At 35.2% G+C, this 27305-nt stretch overlaps 1 protein-coding gene across 4 annotated transcripts in view; it reads right to left on the bottom strand.

Moving 5' to 3' along the window:
- LOC106669846 (octopamine receptor beta-3R-like) overlaps positions 1–27305 on the bottom strand; it is a 330435-nt gene that overhangs the window by 63637 nt on the left and 239493 nt on the right. For 3 of the 4 annotated variants that reach the window (XR_002910761.1, XM_024229340.1, XM_024229339.1), the window contains exon 3: positions 25628–25759. The exons of the other annotated variant lie outside the window; for it this stretch is intronic. Coding sequence is in view for 2 of the 3 variants with exons in the window: in XM_024229340.1 (XP_024085108.1) it covers positions 25628–25759 (132 nt within the window). In the remaining variant the exon portion in view is untranslated. The remainder of the gene's footprint in view (positions 1–25627; positions 25760–27305) is intronic. 4 annotated transcript variants of the gene reach the window in all.

Consider the following 27305-nt stretch of genomic DNA (forward strand, 5'->3'; position numbering starts at 1 on the left):
CTTTGGCGGCCTTTATAAAATGGCTTTGTCATACAGTGAAGAGGGCTCATCTGATAGACTGGAAACATTCTCTAAATAAAATCCCTACGACCTGTTCTACAATATCTACACTTCCAGCAGAGAAATATATAAGTGCCTATTTTCACTGACAGATTCTTAAACAAATTCCTATAGTGTGTAAAATAAGGAACTTGATAGCGTTATCGAAGAATTTAAAAATACGTTACATTGTTACCAGTAGAAGCAGCTACTTACAAATGAAAGTAAGATGAAGCAGTAAATTATCCAACTGAATTCTTAAATTCCCTCGATTCATCTGGATTGGCACCACACAACATTAATCTGAAGAATTATTTTTTTTACAAACACTGCTCCACCCAGTCTAAGAAATGGTTCTAGATTGACACCCAAAAGATTGATTATTAAACATATAACATTTGAAACGTGTCGTATTCGGCGCGTCTGCTGAGGTCTGCCAGGTCTCGCCGCCAAATTCGCGCCTCTTTTGTTCCGGCGATTGTGCATTCTGGCTTAACATGTGAACAACGTTTCTTCTTTTCGACCCTTTGGTGATCGAGCGCAGCATCTGGATCAGTTTCTTCGTGAAGGACTTCACCATTCGGTGATTTGCTGCTTCTTCCAACTGATTTTCTCCGGTTCACAAGCTGTAGCTGTTTATTTATATATTTAAAAAAAAACATTTTTTGGTTTTATTCCTACTGACAAGTTTTCAGCAAACAAATATATGCACCTAGATAGATAGATAGATATAAAATTTCAGGGTATGGTATACTGCGCCCTTTAAGAGCTATTCTATCCCCTGTGCTCTGCCTAAAGCACATCGGTGAGTCCTATTTCATCAAGAAACTTGATTAATAGGCCCGGTTTCAGTGGTTGTAGTTCTTCTATGGTCACATTGTACATCCCAAAACACTTCCTCCTGCGGGCTAGTGTAGCTCCGCAGTTTGTTAGTAAGTGTGTTGGTGTCTCTTCTGCTTCTTTGCAGAATCTACATGTGCCATCTTGGATTATTCCAATTTTCTTTAGATGTCCATTTAATCTACAGGATCCTGTTAGGATTCGCAGTCTATTCCTGCTTCCTTTGACACATTCTGTGATTTCTTTCTTGCCAAAATTGGTTAGAAGATTCTTGGATTGTCTATGTCCAATAAGTGAATTTCAAAGTTCGCTCATTTTCTTTTTGTCCTTCTGTCTGAGGTATTCGTTAATAGTGTGTATTCCTATTCCACAGAAGGGTTCGGGTCCTATTAGCGGTGTGGCAGCCCCTTTTCTTGCAAGGGTGTCCGCTTTCTCGTTGCCTTCTACTCCCATGTGTTCTGGGACCCAGCAGAGGCTGACTTTATTCTGCGAGCCTAATATATTTAGTTTGGTTTTGCAGTTCAGCACCATCCTTGAACTAATGGTATTTGAGCTAAGTGCTTTGATGGCTGATTTTCTCCGGTTCACTAGCTGTAGCTGTTTATTTATATATTTAAAAAAAAAACATTTTTTGGTTTTATTCTTACTGACAAGTTTTCAGCAAACAAATATATGCACCTATTTCGTCAATTAGTTTTTTGTGTTCAAATTACCCGGAAGAAGCTCCTATTGCTCCTTTTTTTCCTGTGACCAACCATAAACATTGCCATCGAAAGAATTTTAACTGGCTAATTCACAGAAGAGGATGTGTTAACATCACGTAAGGTGATAGCCACAGATAAGCCATTCCAATTCAAACGAGTTCAATTTCCAATTGTGTAAATTGGCTTTTGGAATAACGATAAAGAAATCATTGTATCAGAAAAAAGTATTTGTCATCCGAGTCATGTGGTATTAAACACTTAAATTTTGTTTTAATTAGACCTTGAGGATGTTATAATGTATGACAAAAGTTCGGCAAATTTTTGTTGTTTTCTTCATCCAGTGTCCATTAACCCGATCCTTACTCAAATAATTTCACTGACCAATCTTCTCTTTACACAATTATGAGTTTAGGTTTCTTAGCTTTCCAGCTGACATTCCATCTCATACACAAACTTCCATCGTTACCATTGCAGAAGATACATTTGAACTTCCGCATCATCTAACATCTCACACTAATGACATGAAAAAAAAAGTTGTTATTAAGTGCGGAAAAATCCACCCCAACTCTATGTAGCAAAATTAGTTCTCCGTTACCTTAAATTTCATAAAAATATTCCAAATCCATAATTGAAAAACTCATCCCGTTTTATTCCATTTAACTCTGCCCGCCAAGTAAATAAAAGATGGCCTAGAAGAAATCTACATAAAGAGTGTGAGTAAAAAACTAAAACAAATCTTATAAATCAAACTGCTAGTATTGTCTATTTATAGCCCTTGCAGTTGGTAGGTCCATTCTTATATTTTGTTTTTAATTGCTGATTATTATTAGATGGTGAAAAGCCAAAACCCATCTGGCAGACTAAAACGATCAGAAACGACAAAACTATACGTTTCGTACCCTGCAGTCCTCATGAAATCAAACCTTTTCTAATTTTTGTCCTATTTGAAAGATAATTTACATATTATAAGATTAGACATGGCGTAGACGATAAAGTTGTTTTTAAATCAGCCGGCAAATGATGTACTAATTTTGGGACTATTAGTGAGAAATAACAAATATTTCTGCCTTGAAAGGCAAAGGGCAGTCCGAAGGAAGGATATTCGTAATTAAAAAGCAACATTCTTTGAGAGAGACACATTAATTGTTCCATAGCAATAATTGGGCAATCAGCACGACCTTTGAACTCGGTTAGAATGAACTTTCCTTTCGGAAACTACGGGATAAAAGAGGCTCTTTCACCCCGTCTACGGCAAAGTTTCTTTTGAAAATGCTCGATAACCTCTTGGGAAGTATCTTTCATTTTCTCCACGAATCCGGCCGGCCAAATATTCTTCTCAAATCAATAAGATTAAAATTTACCATGTCAGCTATGGTTGCGGTTTAGTATGTGGGATGTGTTGGCCTCAATAAAACATTTCAAAAAGAGAGAATAACAAATAACATAAAGTATTAGAAATAATAAAATAAGGTTTATTCTTTAATATTCCCATTTTTATTATCTAATTACTTCACAGACTGGACAGTATATTAGTCACTTTGGATTATGATCATGAGCATTTCCAAAAAATTGTCAATGTAACAATTGTGAAAAATACACCATAAAATATGATATAGCCTTTATATTTCAACAGAAATAAGTCAAATGCATATTACAGTAAGAAAGACGTAATAGAAATACTAGGTATAAACTTCAAATAAAGGAAAAGAGATTTTTAATATTTAAAATTATTTAATTACAGTAATTATAAGTTTAAGCATTTTTTCATTTGTAAAGGTACAAAGTGCTTAAAACGGAGTACTAATGTTGCCAATGGGCACAGGCAAACGCTCGATCCCACATTTCGACCATTTCCATCCTTTCTCCCAGGACACCCCATAAAGGTCCAACCACAAAGTGGTGTAAAGGACAAACATCTAGATTAGGGCTACCCGGAGTTAAGTAATGACCAAACTGCTGACAATTTCGCCTGCTGTCACTTTTACCCTTTAGTGTTCTTTTCTAAACTTTCCACTCTGCTTGAATAACACACCGCTCACAGCAATTTATCTAAGCTGTATTAACCGTATGAAAAGGAAAGTACTACAGCACAGAAAATAATATATGTCAAAGAACTGAATTTTGTTTAAAATTTAACAGACAAAAGTACACAGATTTTTACTTCAACAACTGCTATATTGATATTGTTAAATTTGTTTTAAAAAATTGTGTTGCTTTTCAATGTTCTTGGCATGATCGTCTTGTGTCGCAATCGTCTATTACCACTGGTCTTGTAATTATTTTAAATTTTTTAAAGAGTCTTCCTTATGCCGTAATTACCCTGCTATATAATATTGTATTACTTTCAATTATTTGTTATTATATTAAATAATCCTTAGACGATCTAACCTTATTTAAGTATATATTTGGTCAGTTTTCTCAAATCTGTATGCTCTGAAACGAAGTCGGGTAAATCAGCTTAAGCGATAAGTTTACTTTTTAAAATTTTAATTACTTGTCTTAAACGGGAAGTTGAGATGAGAGGTTAAATTAATAAATCTACCAACGGCAGAGGTGATTTGGACCACCATTGGCATAATAACACGATTGCTGTAAAACTTTGTTTTTCTAGGACTATGATGAATGATAAATTGTAATAAAAAAAGAAGGAAACCGAAAGTCCTGGGTTCGAATGCCACTCGGTACATTAGCTTTTTCATTTCAACTAAGATCTTAGATAAAAAGTATAATTAATTAAAATCATTAATACGGTCAATTATGATTAGTGTGAAGGTTGTTATATGGTTAAATGTCAATACTGTCATGGTGGGTTTACTAAATAACAATAAAAAGAAATTTAGTTCTACAGAACGAGGTTTCTATTTTGACTCTTTCCTGGGATATTAAGATTTAGTCTAAAATCAGATTTTGTACATAAAATTGTAATTTCTCAACTTTATTTCGCAAACTAAATTAATTTTCCTCACGATAACAACATTTCCGTTGAAAAACTCGCGCTTCCAAATACGCAGTAGCGCTCAAAAAATAACAGAGTATCATAATAGTACCCTTGATTTTTTGGAAATACACAATTATGGCTCATGTAATTACTTTTCCATCAAAATTTTCAGCGATTTCACCAAAGTTGCCTTATTTTAGAAGTATTCCTGTTTTACAATGAATACCTGGAACTGGAGGAGTTCCCTCCTCAGCACTGCAGCTGTACAGCTTATTGTACTTTATCCCTGGATCCATTTTTTGGGGCTCGCAACACATTTGCGCCCCCGGTGTGCCGGTGTTCTTCCATCGAAGAAACTCATTTAGAAGGGGATTGGACCAAATTCAGGGTAGCTGAGATCTGATCCCGCTCCTTCCATTGATGAGTGCCATGTCAATTTCTTTTAATTGCGGCCATCGGTCCCCTTAGGCGTCAGAAAAAGTCCAGAGGCGACGGTGGGGATCGAACCCACGACCGCGGGATCTACTAGCCGAGAGTCTGACGCCTTAACCACTCGGCTACCGCGACCCCCATTCAATTGGCCTGCAGATGCTCATCTCCTGAAATCCGGTATCGGGCTAAGAGAGTGTGTGCATATTGGGAAAGTAGTTTGTCTTTTCTTTCAACCATCCCTAGCGCGAGGGATGTGGTATTCAGTTATACAATTGCTGATGGAGGGAGTATTTCTATCTCACTCCCCATGCAATCGGCAGCACCCACGCCTGTTTCTGTGTTGGACCCATCAGTGTGGTTGGGTTTAGCTCCACCAAGGTTCTTCATTAGCAAGTAGAGTTTATTCTTGCATATTGGTGGTATGTGGTTTTCCATTTTGCCATGTTTCATCGGACGTTACTTGATAGTGTCTCCATAGTGGGGTTGCAAGAGCTTTTTCCTCTTACATTCTATCAATGGGTACTTCCCTTGCCTCCAGTATTTCTTTGGCCTTATCGCCAAAGGACTTCGTCCGGGTTCTCAGGAATTCGTAATTGTCACTCCAGTTTGGCTCTAAGTGGGTCCGGCTTTTCTCTTTTAAATGAGAGAGGTAGAACTCCCTAAATGATAGTTGTGCAACTGCGTTGATCTCGGACCGTCTTGTAAAGAAAAACCTTAGTCAAAATAAATAAGTTACACACATTCCTTGTTAATGATGCTGTACTTTTATTTTAACCTCAAACCTTAGTTACTAAAGTGGCAGGCTTAAAAATATTTGATCTTAAATAGAGGGGTTGATAAGGTACAGTTTCACAAATACAAGTTTTTTAAAAACCAGGTTAGTGTGTTTGAATTCTGACGATTGTCTTTCTGATTCGAGCCAGGGTAACTGGAGGTTCCTGTTTGTTAAATTAATACGAAAATCATATTGTTACTGTTCAGTAAAGAGTTTTCTTCATTGTAATTTTATTTTCACTTGAAAGTAAGTGATTCTGCTATTCAAGTTCTTACACGTTTAAGCCCTTTAAAAGCATTACTTTTATTGATTCTTCGGAGATCGTGAGATGCGGTCTGGTGTAGTTTTAGGTACATGTAGGTTTTAGCAAAACATTTTCTTTATTGTGCAACGTTTTAATCTTTATTGAGATCATCTTCAGGCCTTGTGTTTTCAACAAAAAAGTTCTCTGATTTATAGCCGATGCAAGTTTCTTCTCATTGTTGCCGATGTCCTTCAGAATACTCTGTGCTTAGTGTCAATATGTAGTTGAAATCTGTTCATAGAATGAGAAGAAACTTGCATCAGCTATCAACCAGAGAACTTTTTTGTTGAACTGCAGACAACACAAGGCCCTGAAGATGATCTCAATAAAGATCGAAACGTTGGCACTATAAAGAAAATGTTTTGCTAAAACTACGTCACACCTGATTGCATCTCACGATCTCCGAATAATCATACGGTCACTAAACACCACACATTACTTTTATTATTTAATTTTTAAATTGCAAGCCAGCATCACTTTTAATAAGCATAATTGCTTTCCTTATAATAATAATGAACTGTAGCAAAAAGATAAAATTGATTTATTCAGCGCATGGTTTAAAGGATTAACTAGAGGAAAATGTACATCTCCTCCTCCATGTCCCACTGAACACGGCGCTAAGCTGAAAGACGTTTGAGTCACATAAAAAAAGTCGCGAGTGTGCACGGACCCAGTGCCGGTTTCAATTCTGAAAGTGTTATTTTTTGTACGAAAGTGTACTTCACTTATAATTTGGTGTACACAAAAACTTATTAAAAAAGCAATTTGAAAAATCATCTATATATTTTTTCATAATATGTGTGATAAATTAAAATAACGTGGTACTAACGGTGTACCTTACATATTCAGTTGCTAGCATAAAAGCTGTTTAAATGATATGTTAATATCGTTCAGTTATAAAACGATGTTGATTGCGCGTTTGTATGGGCAGAGGATAAGAAAAATGTCAACAAAAGCCACGGGGAGGGAGACTATATTGGATCATTTTGCACCCAAGTGGTGCTCACCCCGAGCCCTTATCAATCCGTTCCAGCCGGAAGTTGCGAGATGACGATAAACGACCGATGTGATTTAGTATTGGGGAACGTGAGAGGTTTGGCAAGGGCGACAAGTTAAATCCCTGACACGTTTCTTATCTGTTTAAGGATACACCTGAGGGGAAAACCGAAAGGCGGAACATATAATAAACACCACCGTTCGACCATGACAGGAACACTTGTTAACGAGAGAAACTTGGAAATGCGGTTAAGCTGCAACTTTTGACGCGAGTTAATCGAGAATGTCACAAACACGTTCTATATTTAGACAGCGAAGAATAATACCAAACAATGTTTCTAAAGTTTTACGACCCAGTTGGAATTGCTCGAAATAATTCCATTTAATCGAGATAATCGTCTGACATGAAGTGTATGACAGGGATATGCCATTTCTGAAATTTCAACTTTCCTGTTGACAAAAAACGCAAAACAATCTGCCCTTGTGTTAAAATCAAAGAACGAGATGCTGAAGAATACCCTTTGATGACGGGTGTAAATGAAAACGTTTTTAATAGCCGGAGTAAATGGATGCCGGTCCCTCAAAGTCTACATTTGTCCTTTGAATGAATTGAAATTTATTAAATGAATTATTAATAATAAGTTTATTTAATAATTAAACAATAATTAATTATAATTTACTACACAAAATATTGAAAATAATCAATAATGAGTTTTTATCTCAACCAAACCTTACATTGAAAGAATAATTAATTGAAAGGTGTAGAGATTAGTGACCGTTAATCGATAGTTATTCAGATATCGTGAGATGCGGTCGGGAGTGATGTAGGTTTCAGAAAAACATTTTCTTTATCGTGCCAACGTTTCGATCTTTTATTGAGATCATCTTCAGGGCCTGGGATTTACAAACAATGTTTACATTTAACAAATACATTTAGGATGTGGATAAGTGAATTTATACAATGCAAAATATATTTTATATTCAAACAAAGTATTTCTACTCACTCAAAGTGTTTGTCTTCTGTGTAAGTGTGCCATCCTTGTGTGTCGTGTTGAGAGTGCCAGTGAGATTTTGCTGTTTCATGTTTATATATGTCTGGTTTTGAGGGGGTGGGGAAGGGAGTCGGTATATAAAATTGAAATATGTAAATTAATTGAAGGTAAATTAATTGAAAGATGTAACTTGGTCAATTGTCCACTAAAACGTAAATATATTCATATTTAACAAGTAAAAGAAGTATCACTTCACTAAAACAGCTCTCCGTAGCCACTTCATAAGTCGCTGAGAATCCAATCCGATTAGACGACATTTGAAAATGGAAAAAAGAGGGAAGGTTCGAACGGTTGTAGTTTGAGATGGAGAATTGTCCGAGAGGATTGAAGTCACGATAGATCAAGTGGTAGAGCAGCGGATTATTTTGCCGAAGGTCATGGGTTCAAATCCTGCTCGTGTCACTGACGTTTTTATCTCAACCTTACATAGAAAGATCAATTAATTGAAGGAAGTAACTTGGTCAATTGACCACTAAAACGTAAATAAGTTGAATATTATTTGAATAACAATGCAGAAATATAAAAAATATGAAAAAAAGTTCATAGAAAAATTAACCATAATCGTCTAATAGCCCAAGTGAAGGAAGAATTAGCAAACAAGTCTTGTACCTTCTTTAAATAAAAACTTTAATTTAATACAGCTCAACAAATAGAACAAATACAACACAAAATGAGAAAATAATTGACTAATGACATTCGATACACAAAAATATAAAAGAAAGCTAATAACTTCTTAAAGGCTACACATAGAAAACAAACTCCATATGCTTATACAAAAAAAGTTAATTTATAACATAGTTCTAAAAGATGTTTTTTCCAGGTTAATTAGGAATAAAGTAGGTATTATCTAGCATGGGATATGTTCATATTGAAGTTTTATTTTATTTTTACACGAATATTTAAATATGCATGAAAGTAGAGTTAAAACCTTTTTATTTGATTAACGAACCCTAGGTTTGTAATCTAAGTGCTTGGAAAATTTCTTCCCTAAAACATATTACCAATTCTATAATAAAAATAGTTTTCAATTAATTAAGGTTTTGGTTGAGATAAAAAAGTCAGTGCCACAAGCGGGGTTCGAACCCACTACGTTCGGCTAAATACGCCGCTGCTCTGAGGTGGGGTTGAGTGGATTGAAATCACGATAGCTCAAATGGTAAAACAGTGCGTATTTAGCCGAAGGTCGTGGGTTCGAATCCAGCTCGTGACACTGACTTTTTTATCTCAACCAAAACCTTAATTAATTGAAAATAATTTATTTGGTCAAACGGACCACGAAACCTAATAAAATGTGATAAAAATAGCCATCAATTTGCTACACTTTTGGAAGACATTACTCTAATAGAACCTATCGGAATGAAACATTGATAAAAAAATGGTAGAATCACAAAACCTTTATTAAGATTGGGGACATATTTTTCCGTTTGGTTGATCCTAATTTTACCTTACATTCGTTTTCATCGTTCATAGTTAAAAAAGTAGGGTTAGTACCTCTGAGATTTTTTTGTCAAATTCTGCTTTTATTCAACGTATACGATAGTCAGGCTGTGTTATTGAAAAATTATTTGGTTTATGTTAATCGAATGGTTTCTTCTTTTGCACGAAGACGCTTCAACCACTGCTCCAGTGACGTGTTGTATGTTACGGTTAAACCTCCATATATCTAACATTAATAATACACAATTTATTATGAAACTCGTCTTATGTTGAAAAATCGAATTCATTTAAAAATAAAAAAAATATTAGTACATCCATTTCGAGCATGGTTTTTTTATTCAGAGGGAGTATTCCAATTTATTGCTCGAAATTGATATACGAACACATTTATATTGCAAAAGAATTGGTTTTAATTGTTCAATATAAAGACAATTTCCACAATATATTATTATCAAATATAATAAGGCAGCAATTAAAATGCTACTGATCATATATTTCATTAGTTCATCTAGATGATGGCACATGTAAATACAAATTGACTTTTGGGACAAAATGTAATAAATCCTGACCTAAGAGAATGACACCATATTTTAAAAAGATAAAAAATAAATGTGTGGTGTTTAGTGACCGTTAGTCAATGATTATTTGGAGATCGTAAGATGCGGTCTGGTGTGACGTAGGTTTTAGAAAAACATTTTCTTTATCGTGCCAACGTTTCGATCTTTATTGAGATCACCTTCAGCGCTCAAAGTGTTTGTGTTCTGTGTAGACGTGTCATTCTTCTCTGTCGTGTTGAGGGGCACTCTAGCCCTAATTACGACATGACCATCCCGAGCACACAGGTACACAGTTGGATCTATAATGAACCATGGAGTAGTAGGAGCAGGAGATATACGCCTTGACCTTGCAAAACCCATTTAATCTATTTTCCACGATGATATATATACAATGGAACTCTGTGCACAATAAATACTTAAAAAGGTGCAAGTGCGCAGATATTCTTGGATAGCCACTGCACAGAAGGCTTTAGACTCTACTACCTTCAACTCAAAGCTGGCTTAGTTATCATCATATCTCCAATTCGTGTGAACATAGAAAAGGAAATCACATTACTCTGATGTGACTGCTAGAACATGAGAGGATTGTAGGCCACGAAACCTCACAACTTTTGAACCAGATTCATACTAAAAATCGGAACTGAGCAAATTGGCTGAGAAAGAAATGACTACTCATGAACACCAGGTGCAAAACAATTATAAAAGTTCCTCAACATCTGAACTATGAAAACAAAACTATATTTCTCTGTAAGCAGAAAAGCTTTTTTTCTTGTCTATGCCTATGCAACTACTACCTTCAAAAGAAGAAAAATTTGCCAACTTTGCCATGAAACAGCAGGGACATCTATGTGACTGCAAAGCATAAGCCCAAAAACAGTACAGTCACTTGAGAAAGACAATAGGAACATCTTGGAAAATTAACTAAGGAAACACTAAAAATTGTTCAATTATTTTAACGGTAGTATATTTAAGTATTTTAAAGGTAGTACAGAAAGATCATATTTTAGTTCGTAGTGGAAGAAGTAGATATTTTTGTCACCTGTCACCCCAGGAAAAAACATAATATAAACAAAATAATCATATATTTAGAAACCTATTTAAAAAAAATAAAATATGTAAAAGTATCAAAAATGTCCTAACTTTTAATCTAAAATGTATGACACTGTTTAATTCATCCTCAGGGAAATAATTAGAAACTCATACCGAGCTCTCTCAACTGATGTCTGGTAAGGGTCGTCTTTTCATAGTTGTTGTCATCTATTATTTCCAACTTTGCCTTTGACTTCTAAGTCTGTTAGTTGGATGATACCGTGTTGTAACAAGAAAGCATTCATATTGAAAGAACTGCAATGTATAAAAAAATAAGTTCAATAAATAAATATTTTACTGGGGATTGTATTCATTGTACTAATCCGTTGCAATAAAAACATATGACCATTTTTATTTATTTTACTATTTTACTGGATCTATTTTGAATTTATTTACGATAAAAATACAATAGAATACGATTCACACTTTTTTGAAATGTTGCTGTAAGCAATGTTACAATGAAAAACTATTTGTATTCTAATTGTACTGTTTTTGATATCACAAAAACCGATATTTAGAGAAATATGAAAAATGGAATCACTTCAAAAGAAGTTTATAACTAGGTTTTTGATGAGGATATCATAGAATCAAAAATAGAAATGGAAATGGAAAAACTGAATAAAATTTTTATTAGTTTCTCTTTGAACATAGGGATCCGTCAAAAAGCTATCAGGGCCCAACAGGTATTACAACGGGCCTTTCATTACACCGACGAAAAACAGATGGATTGGAAACTTCAGATCACTTCTTACATTATTCATCAAGATTAGTCGAAAGCAATGGGAGGTAAGGGCTTATTGAAAAAACATCAAATCGGCCAAAACTCATATTTTAACAGTACTTGTTCATTCCTTTGCTCTCCTCTGGAAATAAATTGGTGCCGGAATGACTACAAGCCCAAAATAGATTTCTTTAACTAACTTTCTTCTTACTTCTTACTTTGTTATCAATAATATGAAAAGAAAAATTGTATTTTCTAATTCAATCTTTATGTAAGGATTGATTGAGATAAAAAGTCAGTGTGACGAGCGGGATTCGAACCTATGATCTTTGGCTAAATACGCGGCTGCTCTACCGCTTGAGTTATCCACTTCGATCCACTCGGACACCAACTTCCCATGTCAACCAACCTTTTGAATTTTCCCTCCTTTTTGTCATTTTTCAAATGTCACTAAAGCTCTCCGTGGCCACTTCATTTGACGCCCGAGAATCAAATAGATTACACGACATTTGAAAAATGGCAAAAAGGCGGGAAAATTCAAAAGGTGGGTTGAGAGCAGTGGCGTATTTAGCCGAAGATCGTGGGTTCGAATACCGCTCATGACACTGACTTTTTTATTTCAACCAATACCTTACATAAAGATTAATTAATTGAAAGAGGTTATTTGGTCAATCGGACCATGAAATCTAATGTATATTCTAATATTTTTTAAAAAATTTATTTACATTAAATATTTAAAGACGTGCTTAACTGTATACGTTAACTTTTATAATGTTTATACAGTAAGAATAATTAGTAACTGTCAAAGTAAATAGTTTTTTTGGAACTAGGTTCTATCTTTTTGCCTGCTACATTAATGAAATTTTTTGTTATAACCCATATCAACCTTAAATTTTTTATTTCTGTAATGAAGTTTCTTTTTCATGGATTATTATATCTTACTATGTTTTTCACAAAAGCATGGATAAGCATAAACGTGGAAAAGCCTTCAATGCATTTTAACTGTATTCTATAAAGATCCGTTATAATAATGATATATAATCTGAGCCGATATCGCAAATTAACTTTTTCCTTTTATACAAATGATTTTCAATATGCTACTAGCAACTCTCTTCAGCACAATTTTGCGATTCACATCCGACCCAATGAGGTGTTTTTCTGCAAAAGATGACGTTTCTCGTGATTGTATCCCTTGGCCAACAAATTTTACTGATTTACCAGAATAGACCTAAATTTGTTTTACCTTCATGTTCAAACCTCTTGCATCTTTTTCAAAACACCATTAATTAGGGTGGGAGATAACGCATCTCCTTGTTTTGAACCGAGCTTTCAACTTTGAAAGCTATTTTGTACAGTCGGTCAATAATCAAGCATAGGTAAGTGCGTAATTATGACAACTCACACTTATACAACAAACACATAACAGACCGTTTTATTATATTTAATTAACAATAAGACAAAATAGGTAATTGTTTGCTATATTCAAATCTGATAATTTTTCTATTTAATAATTCTCTTTTCAATTATTTCAAAGAAATTAAAACTATTGGTTTGGGTTAGGGGTAAATAGTAGACAACTAAAAAAAGTAAAAATAAGAACTTTCTAAACAAATTAATATTTTTTTATATACAAGTACTTAGACAAAATCAATATTGGCACAGTTCAATAATCATAGGATTTATGGATTGGATTAACATTTCAAATTCCTAAAGAGAAATGTTCTAGATGTTTATGATGTAATTAAGCAAAGGTGTTTTTTTTGGGGGGGGGTAACAATAAGCAAGCTACCACCTCTGTTATGTTGAAAAAAAAAATAACCGAGGATTGCTTGCTGGGCTAGCAAGGATGATCCGGTTATTTTCTTCGTCGCTTGCTGGTAGTCCATTTGAGAGAGTTTCAACCCCTTTCTCACCCTCTAATGGAAGCCGCAATTAGGAATCCTCCATAATCAATGGTTCCAGCAAATGTGCTACACTTTTACAGCACTTCCTTTAATTGTCCACTGGAGAATTTATTTTGCCTTTTGTCCGCCCTCCGACGTGACGAGGGAACATTTATTTTCAGTGGAATTAACACTTCTTAATCCGCGATCGTTCATAACTCAACACTTGTTATTTGGAAGTTATTATTGATTGATTTTTCTTTCAAAACCCGGGCTTTTTTAAACACTATTTGGAATAAAAAATTTAAACAATAATTTAAAAAATAAACAATACGCAACCTTTTCAACAGCCAGGCGACAAACCTCACATTTCATCTGTTACACATGCCCTACCTCTACTTTTTACCCAGGGGGAAACCATTTTCCTTTCCAAATTGCCCAAAATTGCCAAATTGATTACAAACCTTTTTCAAACTACTTACTGTGGCCTTGGTTTTTCAGCATGGTTTACAAACACGGCATCCGAAGTTTAGTAAACCCTTCGATTGCCAAATTGATTAAAAACATTTGCAAACTGCTTATTGTGGCCTTGGTTTTTCAGCATGGTTTAGAAACATGGCATCCGAAGTTTAGTAAACCCTGCGACTATTAAATAGAAGAGCCTTGGTTTTGGTATTATTTATATTACAAAGCATTTACATTTTTTAACGTGTTGTTAGCTCTTTACTTATGACATCGACTCTACATCCCATCTACCCACAAAGGCCATCAGCCACTAATGCAAACGTCTTGAGTTCACGAAAATAGTTGATATTAATATTTAACAGGGTCCGATTCAATACCCACCCTTGAAAGCCCAGCTTTTATGTTCTTTAGTGATAATTTATTTCATACATTTGAACAAAACTTCTTATTAGATAAGAATTGCTTATTTATGCTCATTTTCGGTTTTCACATTTTTAAAAAGTCAATATTAAAATATATGGCAACATTATACATTATATGTGTGCACGTACGTCATAGGCGTGGCATAGGAACTGCCGGATGGTATATTTCAACCCTGAGAGACAAAAAAGAAGCCACTCTCGTTTTTTAAGTAAATACTTGCAATCGCTATCATTTTTATTTTTGTTGTTTACTGTTTGTTGTTAACTTAAAAAATATAGAAATGTGTGGTGATTGGTGACCGTTATTCGATAAATATTGAGAAGAAACTCGCATCGGCTAACAACCAGAGAACTTTTTTGATGAAATGCAGACAACACAAGGCCCTGAAGATGATCTCAATAAAGATCGAAACGTTGGCACGATAAAGAAAATTTTTTCCGAAACCTACATCATACCAGACCGCATCTCACGATTTCTGAATAATTAAAAAATATAATTATAGCTAAATAAAAAAATACAAACTGAAAAACAATTTTAACTAAATTGTTGATAGGAAAACAATAAGACAATAAACAAACAAGAAAATATTCAATTAATACGGAGTATTTTCTCCTCTTACGTAGGAGACGGTACGTACCGCTTGCATTCGACCTGGCATCGATTTTCTTGAGGGTTTTGAATGTGGTGCTGTGCAATATTTTCATATTCCTCCCAAAGGGGCATTCTCAATTTCTGGAAATTGTCTGGCATCATGGGGCTACTTTTTACTCTCTTCGACAAATCGTCCCAAAGGTGTTCGATAGGATTTAAGGCGGGACTAGATTCTGGCCACTCCAAACATTGAATTGAAGCCCGATCCAAGTAGTCACCAACAATCCTGGCTGGATGGAGCCTTGCATTGCCATGCATCAAAATAAAACCGTCACTAATTAGTGAAGTTGTTACAAGGAACTTCTTGTGGTAATGCAACTTCAATGTATCGCGCAGCTGTTATGGAACGCTTTGATGTTGTCTCAAGTTTGTGAGACCTTCCATAGAAATGCCTGCAAAACAATAAAATTATCTGCTTTCTGAGATGTAACACGATGGCGATCTGATCCATGCAGTTTTGAGTAACCTTTAGTATCTTGGTAGCGATGGAAAACACTTCAGACAGTTGTTCTCGTAATTTAAGCACCCTGGTCTCATACACTTGACTTCTTCCATCTTCCAACAATGTTATGATTCGAGTCGAATCTGTATCGCTTAAAAACATCAGTCAAACAGTTTTGAATCTTAAATATGGTACAACTTAAAAAAGTCAAAAAACCAGAATGAAGCTTTAAAGAAAAACGAACAAAGGAGGATTCAAAGATTTATTTACAAAATCCAATTATAAACTAAAGTGGGAGATTGTATCTGTGTTTTATTTACCTCTAATTCTTTAAAATGGGCCAAATATTGTTGGAAGATAATCAATGGCGGATTATCTAAGAGAAAATTAAAAATATTAACTCTTTTTGGCCTCTCTGTGTATATAGCAAACGTAAACCGTCAAAACAAAACAAATGATCATGGACTTCTAATAACACAAGAAAGTATTTACGGAGAAATCCATTTACTTGGTAGGTACGATATACAACTTGAAGTAAACCTATATACTCAATTCCATTATGTACATGATCCCAATGCTTTTCTTTTAAGGCAACACTGTACTCTTACTTGTAAAGGTTTTTATTTCTTTGGGCTGGCAACTACAATTAATAGTAAGTTGTACGTTATTTTGTATGAAGTTCATGAGTTTTGTATAATGTGGTAAGCTGAGGTCATTGAGTTTTTACTTCTTTAGGCTTTCACGAGTATTTTTTAACCTGCAGCCATTTGAGAGTCTCGATCTGTTACTGACTTTCTGCTTTTGTTTGAAAATTAAGTCAATATCCTAAAATGCTAGCCTCTCATTACGCCGAGCTATCACCTACAAAATAGACACTAGACATACACCCAATACAACCCTAGAAGTCTTTCCTTAGAGTATTCGATATTCCTCGTGGCAGAGGTTTTGTACATAATATTAGTGTCAGGCTGGATTAGGCAGTCATTAGCTTATAAATAAAAGGGTCTCATTACCGATAAGCTTAATTTTGCAAAGGAGTAGGAGAACAAATAAGTTCATCAACGCAGGCAATATGTCTTCAATTATTTTTCTTACTACAATAGACCACAATTGCGCAAATGTATAAATATCCAAAAACATCATACAGTATTGATTATTTCCTGGCATAAAACGAATATACTCAGCCAGTAAGAATCAAAATGTCACGTAATTTGTTTTAAACCAGCAATATGAACGTCATGTTTGGAAATAAAGCATTTCTGATGTTTATTGCAGTTTGATTTTGCTTTGATACCGCTGGCTCTCACTGCTGTCTTTGATGTCGGAAACGGCTATAATTTCCTTTTGTACTGGAAATACTTTTATATTGCGACACTCTAAATCAGCAAGCATGAATTGGAAAATCATATTTTTAACCGCGCTTGTGTTTCAAAGGAAAAAATAACGCGACATGGTTTTAATCCACTAGAATCTATTTGAAACAGATAATCCTTCCATTTCCCGTTGTAGGACTGAAACGGAAGATGATGGTATTTGACGTTCAGTCATCACGAAGCTTGAAATCATCTGGACATCAGAACCCAATGGTTGCCTTTATTTTAATGTGGTTAAAGACTATAATTAATTGTATGTATTGGTAAGGTATTGGTTGAAATGAAAAAGCTAATGTCACGATCGGGAATCGAACCCACGACCTTCGGCTAAAGGTAAGCTAATACGCCGCTGCTCTACCATTTGAGCTATCGTGACTTCGATCCCTCGTACACCCCCCCATTTCAACCTACGTTTTGACTTTTCCCTCCTTGTTGCCATTTTTCAAATGTCGTGTAATCAGGATTCGATTCTCGGCGACAAATCAAATGGCCAAGGAGAGCTTTAGTGAAGATATACTTCCTTCATAATTATCATTATAAACATCATTATATTTTGTGGTCGGATTGGCAGTATTAACTTTTGCCAGGGACTACGATGTGATTCAACAGAGATAAGAGAAACATCTTAATGATCTGACTATCTCCTTTTCATCAACATAGAACATTTCTTCATTAAACAGATAACATTAAATTAACATCGAAGCCACGATAATTAAAGTGGTAGAGCAGCGGCGTATTTAGCCGAAGGTCGTGGGTTCGAATGCCGCTCGTGACACTGGCTTTTTCGTTTCAACCATTATCTTTCATAAAGATTAATTAACTGAAAGAAGTTATTTGGTCACTCGGACCACGAAATATAATGAATTTTAATTAATCATTTAAAAAATCAACCATTTATGAAAAAATATCTGTCAAAAAATAAAATAAAACGTGGGGGTATTCGAGTAATCCATTATAAATTCTACTATTTTCAGACTCATAAAAAAGCTATAAACGTAGTTATATTATAAGTTATAGAAGAAGTTAACTATTTACATTAATATTGGCGATTAAAAAAACAACAATTAAAAGTCAAATTTGGTTAATTTTTGAGCAACCGTCTACAATTTATTTTTTCTTTCTGGAATACATAGTCGAAATTAGAAGTCGAAATACATGTAAAATAAAACGTAGGCGAAGACTTTGATAATACCATAACTCTGATGCTTTGGACTAAATTATTTCTTTTTTTACATGAAAGATAAAAACGATAATTTTCATAATGTGTTTAGGCTAACCTGATTTGTTTTAACTATTTCCATTAAGGTTCTAATACCACCGGTTGATAGGAATCGTTTTAACAACTCTCCGAGAGCTGATATTTTCTGCTCTAATGCCGGATTAACGGAGGGAAGTGTTAATCCGCCGAGTGGATTTTAGGGATGCCAGTTTTCCACGGGTTATTGTATTGATTCGCGGGAGAGCTTCCCTAGCGTGCCACACACATTCTAATTGGCCCCAAGACGTCTTCGTCACGGATATTTCACGGCTCGTTCAAAAAAGAGACGACATGTTCATCCTTTTGAAAAGGGAGTTGATTAAAGGAGACATGGACGAGCGGCGAGATGAGGGTTGGGGGTGAAACCGGTCGTAAAAAGGAGAAGTGATTTGAATAAAAGAGAGTGATTTCCCCTCTTACCATCTTCTCAGTTGGCAAAGCAAATGTAAACTTCCTTTCAATAAATACGGGACTGAATGGGAATTAAACTTTTTTGTTACAGAGAACTGGGATTAATGATTTTTTTTTTGTAAAAGAAGTTCCTACATAAGGAAAGTGAAATATTGAAATATTTACAAAAAAACAAGCAAAAAAAAGAAAAAAGGATGAGAGAGAATGAGAGACGAGCAAAAGAGATTCCTTGGTACGTTAAAAGAGAAAAGCATTTTAAGCAAATGAAAAAATTTGTGCGCCCATGCTCAAGATCAATTCTCATATCGGCCAGCGGGTGGCATTTCTAAGCGAGCTAAGGAATTCTACCCTTAAATTAGGTGGGACATTGAGATAAATGCCAGATACGCGAACTTTGGTTCAAAAGGAAGTGTCCGTGGGTCAATTTCCCATTGCCTATTCTTAATCGGGGGAGGATAACCCTTCTTCTATGAATCAGGACCTCCGAGGACAGCCTATCGACAGTGCTCTTGCGAGAGCCTGTCTCTCTGCCGATCTGCCCACTGACGCTGCCAGTTTTTTCATCACGTTTTACATTGCATAACGGTCATTCATCGTGTGGTTCTGCGTTTAGTTAAGGTCCCACCTTAGCCGCCTCATAGGCTATTTCGTTACCTTATGTGTCTGGGTACACAGACAACAGCCACCGTTTTGCAAAGGTGCTCCAGTTTGTGGGAGAGAGAGAGAGAGGGAGGGAGAGAGAGAGAGAGAGAGAGAGAGAGAGAGAGAGAGAGAGAGAGAGAGTGAGAGATAAAGTTTTTATAAAATAACGTTTGGAACTTTATTTTTTATAAAAATTTTAAACCGAATTTATTTTATAACAATGGAATTCGTAGAGTATTTGATAATTCGTTCCATAATTGCAATTTCAATTTTGCTCATTGGTCCAGAATCCCTATCAAGTGTTAACATTGCAATGAAATTTGTTATTATCGTTTGTTTGCCAATATTTCAGATTCCTTTTAACTGATTTCTTTTCCATAGAATGATAAAAAATGGACTCAAATTGCTCAAATTGTTTGCCAAACTTTTCACTACATTATGTCAATGTTGCACGCAAAATGTAATCGTTTGATGACTTTTTAGATTATCGAATAATATGAAAATACAACAGGACAGTTTTTACTAACGACTACTAACTATTAGTTTATTAATTATTGTTGCGGGAAAACTGCGTCGGACTCGTTCAGTAGGCCAGTGACATTTTCACACTGTCTAGCAAGGCCGCAGGTTTCATACATATATTACGGATCCCAAGGGTGGCTAAAGTTTCCACATAAATCTTGAGTTTTAGGTCGACAACCCTTCCTCTCTGCCTAAGTTCAAATCCGCCCAACATGGCAGTCACACGAAACTTGCAAGAACGAGGCCTTTTTCTCAAAGGGATGCAATTGATTGAAATAGGTTTAAAAATTGGCTCAACCTTGGATGGTATATCTCATATGCACACTTTTCACTTATAATCCCAGAAATGAGTGCGCTTTTTCAAAGGAATATGGCATACAATTGAATAAAAATCTACATTATGCAGTAACGTTTATTTTGTTTCATGAATTAATTTACTGGGTTCTATGGAAAAGTCAAATCATGCACATTTACTATCTGTATTAATAATGCATGTAATATAAAAAATGTATATAAAGTATATGTAAAGTAATAATGTTAAAAAGAGCATCAAAGTCAGTTTTTTCTATATTAAATCAGGATAGCGGTTATGGATTCGAATTCCTGAATAGCTCTTGGTATTTTATTTGAGATTAATTTTGAAAAAATATCGTCCCCCTTCGTCTGGGACACACCGTGACTGGGATTACTTTACTTATATTCAGACAATTGCACCCTCCAGTTTTGATCTGTATGGACTGCTCTTATGGAGCAAAAATACATACACAGTCCCATTTAATCAACAAATCACACCTTAGTTATGAGAACAAATGAGCAAAGCCAAAACCTGTAGGATTTAGCAACATGCCGCTGAAAAATGGACAATATTCATATTTATGCGATAAAAACAAAATTAGGACCATTTTGTGGTAAGTCAACAAGACATTTTAACAGGTTGTTGTATTTTTTTCATAAAATATAATTTTTGTTTGCCTAATAAATAACAAAGAATTGGCAAAAGTAAGGAATTGTGAATGTGAGGCGTCGTTTATTATCAACAAACCAGCGAGTATAGACGTATAACGGATAAGCTTTCTTTTACCTGAGAACAGAAGACAAAGGTAAATGTATAACAGAATAACAGCAAGAAGGGCTTCTCAGTGGTTCACATAGGTCAGAATAAAATCAAAAATAGAGAAATAACGTGTGATGGAGCACAAGAGAAACTGAATTTTCTGTAAATTCTTCCACGATTACTGTGTTACCGTTGAGTGACAATGTCTGGAAATCCTTTCTGCCACAGTAGGAAAGCGTACGACGAAAGAGCTCAATAAATCCTCTTATCTCGCTTAAATAGACTTGATTGTGGAAAACAATCCAGCCAATCCTAAAACCCTTGTAAAAATCTGAAATGTCATTATAGAGAGTACTAACTATGGATCGAATCTGGTATGAAAATTCGTTTCCATTTTTAGTAATAACCATTAAATCATTAATTTACCTAAAATAAACATCTCAAAACTATTAAATTATTTTAACCACTCTGTTTGAAAACAATTTCTAACTTTCGGCCTAGTAAAAGTTGAAGAGTGTATCGTGATAAATAAAGGGTACAGGATTTGGTCCAGATGGTGAAAAAGTAGTAGTCTTATCGATCAGGTCTCGTTCAGTCTTCGATGATTCTCAATTACACGAGAGTGTATCGAGGATTCATTTGCTACTACTTGCTCATTATCGGCCAAAATTACGGCTTCAAATGCTACCATAAACTTATTTAAGATGTCTTCATGTCTAGAATATCCAAGGTAATATCTTCTTGATTTGGAATTTTGTAAAGGTTTAAAACAAACCTATCAATCACACACATGGCACAGGGATGAAGGATCGGTTGAGAAAGAATGTTCATTATTTTCGTTTTAATGGAACTATGAATGTATATTGCACTTTACCTTACTTCATATGGAAGAATGATTGACTCATTCACTTCGACTTCACAGAAATTGAAACAATCAGAGACTTGTTTCACCCAGCTTACAATCTTGCTTATATTAAAACCGAGGAACACACTTACCCGATGCAACTCTATGCGACGCTACCCGACGCGTTGTCTCGTTTTGTAGGGTGTACACACCTATGTGAAGTCAAGCGCACGTCACTACAGTCACACAGCGTCTATCACAAATCAGTGTCAAAATCGCAACGCCTCTTTTGTTCTTAATGCTGTATTTTGAGCAAAACCTTGTGATAAATTGTTAGTTAAATTTTATGAATACAACGTGTAATAAGTTGTTTGTTAAACTTAATTGTTTTAAATAAAGTTATTCCGGTGTTTTGATAACTTTTCTTCCTAGCCATCATAATTAAATACTTTTTATAAAAACTCGTGAATTTTTGATCTCGTTTAATTTGGTTTACATTAAATTATGAATGTTGTAATTAATATATCGACAAAATTACATATACATAGTTTGAAATAAACTACAAAAAATATGAGTGTCCTGTTCTGACGCTACTCGCAAAAACGGTGTAATTTTATGAGCAAAAAGATGAAATAAATTGTTAGTTAAATTTTATGAGCAAAACCGGATAATGAATTGTTTGTTAAATTCATTTTATCAAAAAATGGAACTTGTGTGTTTCGATCAATTTTGTACCAAACCTTAAAACTAATTTTTTTAAAATAAAAACTAGGAACTTTTGATCTGGGTTAATTTGATTTATATTAACATAAGGATGTTGTAATTAATATAACGGCAATAATACACATAATTTGAATAAAAATATGAGTGTCCTGTTCTTTTGTCTTCGACTGTACTCGATGCTACCCGACGAAAATCTGGACAGTGGGGATCGCAGAGCGTAGAGTAGGGTAGCGTTCCACAACACCGGGCAGATGTCCACGGGGATAATAGAATCTTATGTAAAATTGGACTTTGGATTTGCATCCGGTAGCATCGGGTATCGTCGCATAGCGTCGCATCGGGTAAAGCTGGGAACACTTACCCAATGCAACGCTGTGCGACCATTGTGCACTGTACGTGGCGTGCGCATGACGTCGCATAGATGTGCATACCCTACCAAAACGTGACAAGCGTTGCATCGCGTAAGTATGTTCCGCGCTTAAGGTCTCATTCCTGTCAGAAGCTTATGGAAGTACTTTAGTTATACAAGCTACAATTATCGGAATTTTTGTCGGTTTAATGAATTTATTCATATATTCTAAGAATAATTATATGAAGAGGTATGTTAATATATATATATATATTTCAACTAAACCGCACATTACATAAGAATTATAAATCAATTTACATAATTTATTTTGGTTAAATAGGACCAACTAAAAACACATGGATTAATATAATGTATAACGTATTATATAAATATGTGTATATAACAATAATATATGATAATATTACTCAGGCTGGTCGTTGTCCCCTCATTGCAGTGTATACACGACAGAGCTGTATGTGATTTGGCACGCTCTTGAGGCAGTGCGAACCGGGGAAGGCTCAGCCATCCTCGAATGTACTGACTCTCTGAGCGCTGTCTGGGCTATACGCGACAGGTTCTCTGTGGACCCTCTTGTCGTGCTCTTGTTAGAGAAATACGCGGAGCTGGAGCCTCCCGGAAAACCGTTTGTTGTTGTCTGGATTCCGGGACACGCGTCGGCCTGGAGGGTAACGGAAAGCCTGGACGTCCCACCCTCCGGATCGGCCCATCGCGATCAGGCCCCCTGACGGTAAACACGCAGTAAAAAATATGATAAAAGAAATATGGCAGCGTCAGTGGGCGGGGTTGTAGGACAGACTTGCGAGTCAAGAGCACGACCAGTAGATGGCCCTCAGAGAATCTGAGCAGGAGACGAGGGATCATCCTCACCGAGGATTGGCCATATGCGGTTGACACACGAGCACCTGCTTCTGGGCCAAAGCCCACGCAGGTGCCCTTTATCCAGAGAAAGGTTCCTCGATGTGTTTCACATAATAGAGGCGTGTCATGCCTTTGCTCCATACAGAGAGCGTGTAGGCATGCCGTCGATCTAAGAAGCGTTCTCACACGGTAGCGAGTTTCAGGGTGCCCTGTTCTGCTTTTTATGGGAATTGGGAATTTTTTATTGTATAAAGCTTTCAAAATATGTGTTTTGTGTTCCTGTCATTTGTATGAGTGAGTGTATTGATTAGAGTGAATGGGGAGGGGATGATGGTGGAATAGCATCCCCATCGTCCTTCGAGCTGTGTACGTAACTTGGGTCGATAGCGGAATATTTATAAAAGAATCCCATCGACCCAATTACATTTGTTATTGTATGCAGGTCGATGGAGGAATATTCAGTACTCCATTCACCAAATAGAATGAATGCAATGTATATAGGTGTGAATGTATTTATTTGTGTGAGTGAGTATTGAATGTGTGTTGCAATATTTCGCATGCGCTCGGGGCTGAAAGCTGTCGGATGCCCCTTTAAAAAAAAATTACTCACGTATAATATTGTTTTCAATGTTTCATTTTTATCCTAAGTTAGTGGTTGGAAAGACAGTTTAGTACATGTGCACCTCTTAAATTAATTTTTATAATATTAATAATATCTATAATCGCATATATTGAGTCTTATTGTTTTCGAGACTTTAATTGATTGTGAAAAAATCTTCGCGTTGTCTTGAAAGTTGTTTGAACTTGTCCAATATAACTATGGACTAAGAGATTTATCTACGCGCAACATCGAATTGAGTAACGTGTTTTTAAATCATGTTGAACAGGCAAAAGGTCACTTGCTGGGTCTGTCTCCACTCGCGGGTTTTTGAGTTATTCAAACGCATTTGACACAGTGGGGAATTGTCTCCTGTGGACTGTCCGTTAATTATTTTCAATAAATAAACCAACCAGAAAACGCTTCTTATTATCACTTCCATTTGGCAAAATTTACAGAAAAATTCTACTTTTTGCCTTGTCATGCTAATCTCTGGTGTTAGCGTTATGCCAATGTTTTCCTGTCAATTGCTTTACACAAGTCTCTTTGCAAATTTAATAGATGCCATTAGATTTATTATTTTCTCAAACAGTTTTTATATTTAAAGAAGTAGTTTTATATGCAACTCGTTACAAGGCGAAAAAAGTGGTTCCTTTGGAGAATTTGTAGAAACAATGCTATAGAATAAATGCAATAATAAATGCTCTACAGTTTTATCGAATATATTATATAAATAAATGATGTAACTATTTGTGTAAAGTTTTAAAACTAACAACTTACCTTTTCGACTACTAATAAATATTATAACATTTTTAATGGTGTCAAACATTCTAAGAACGTTTTATTAGCATGAAATTCTTTTAGATCAAAACTAAGTTTTCATGCTTTAAGAAAGTAATGTCTCATTGTCAGTGAAAATGTGAAACATGCTTGAACTCTTGTAAATACAAATGGATAACGATTTGTAGCTGGCTTGTAACGTATAGTTACAGTTTTAAACGTGCTAGTTATACAAAAGTTCAGCTTAGGTTTTTAAAGAGAAGAATATAGAATAGATAAAAAATGCCTACTATCTAAGAATATTCCTATTTAACTTAGCTTATTCTTAATTTTCAACTAGACAGTATGTATGAAGAAAATTAGAATGAAAGAAACACGATGCAAATGATAGCATTCATTTCGAGAAATGAAGATGCACGAGTTTTATGAAATTGTCGTAAATTTACTTTTTTCGAAGGCTTCCGTGTCAGGCTCGACGATTGTAAAATGTGCCCTCCTCGGCACCCGTTCGTGTACGACGAAGTCGCACGTTGTGGGCTCCGCCGGCCCTTCGGGCACAACGTGCCACTTCGCCGAACCTGGAAAACATGACAAGTTTGAGACAAATTGTTACCCTTCTTTGTTCACATGTATTTGAAAGAATGGTGGTGGTGTATACCTTGAAGTCTCATATCTACAAAGAGCAGGTAACCCAACAGAAGGAAGGTAAATACAAGGATCAAAATATTCTTGACAAACCTACAATTTGAAAATGTACATGATGATTGTTATATTTGTAATGTATAGATATGATCTTATAGTTATTGTTTTTTTTGTCTTTCAACGATTGTTTATGTTGTTATACGTTTATTAATAATGGTTATACGTTTGTTTGTTAGCCTTGAAAAGAGGTTCAAGCTTAAACCCGATATATGCTTTGGCAATAAAAAATTACAAAAAAATAGGTTGTGAAGTTCGATAAACGCCTCATCAAATCATGAATTACAACAACAGCCAAAATAAAAGGAGAAGGAGTTTCATATTAATTTCCACCTGTTTGCCCTATTCATTATTACTTCTGCATTTGTAAGTGTAATATATAGGTCAGTGATTCTCAACCAGCCTACAATTCTTAAACTGTGTATATCGCCAAATTTTAGAAACAGTAAAAATTATAATTTTCATGGTATTCATATATTGGCATTTGCACAGACGGTGCTCCAGCTATGACTGGACATCTAAAAGGATTTGTAGCACATGTTAAAGAACTGATTGGGATTATATTAGTTACCTATTGTTTTTTGCATCGGAAACACTTGTTACAAAATATTTGCCATCAGAATTGAAAACAACGTGTTAAAATGGTTAATTATATAAATTTAAGAACATTAAAAAGTCGCTTATTTAGTAATTTATGCCAAGATATGGAAGCTAAGTTAGAATCTTTGTTACTGCATACGGAAGTAAGGTGATTGTCCATAGAAAAGTTTTATCTCGTGCGCTGGAATTAAAAGACGAAATGAAAATGTTTTTTGAACAAAATAAACATTATTTTGTGTGGTGAGTAGTGACCGTTAGTCGATAATTATTCAGAAATCGTGAGATGCGGTCTGGTGTGATGTAGGTTTCAGAAAAACATTTTCTTTATCGTGCCAACGTTTCGATCTTTATTGAGATCATCTTCCCGTTTATATAATCCTGAAAGGATAATCTGGCCGAACCATTACCAACGTTTTTTTTTCTCTTCGTCGGCTCTTTTCACCTCAAAGAAGCCGACGCTTTATACAAAAATGTCTTTTCTATACCGACTTCCTTCCCCATCCCCTTCAAAATCCAACGTATATGAACATAAAACAGCAAAATCTCACTGGCAGTCTCAACACGACACGCAAGAATGGCACAATCACACAGAAAACAAACACTTTGAGTGAGTAGAAATACTTTGATTGAATATAAAAAATATATTTTGTATTGTATAAATTCACTTTTTTCCACAACCTACATGTATTTGTTAAATTTAAACAATGTTTGTAAATCACAGGCGCTGAAGATGATCTCAATAAATATCGAAACGTTGCCACGATAAAGAAAATGTTTTTCTGAAACCTACATCACACCAGACCGCATCTCACGATTTCTGAATAA

This window comes from Cimex lectularius, unplaced genomic scaffold (genome assembly GCF_000648675.2).
Source record: "Cimex lectularius strain Harlan isolate CLEC.00 unplaced genomic scaffold, Clec_2.1 scaffold302, whole genome shotgun sequence".
NCBI lineage: Eukaryota > Metazoa > Arthropoda > Insecta > Hemiptera > Cimicidae > Cimex > Cimex lectularius.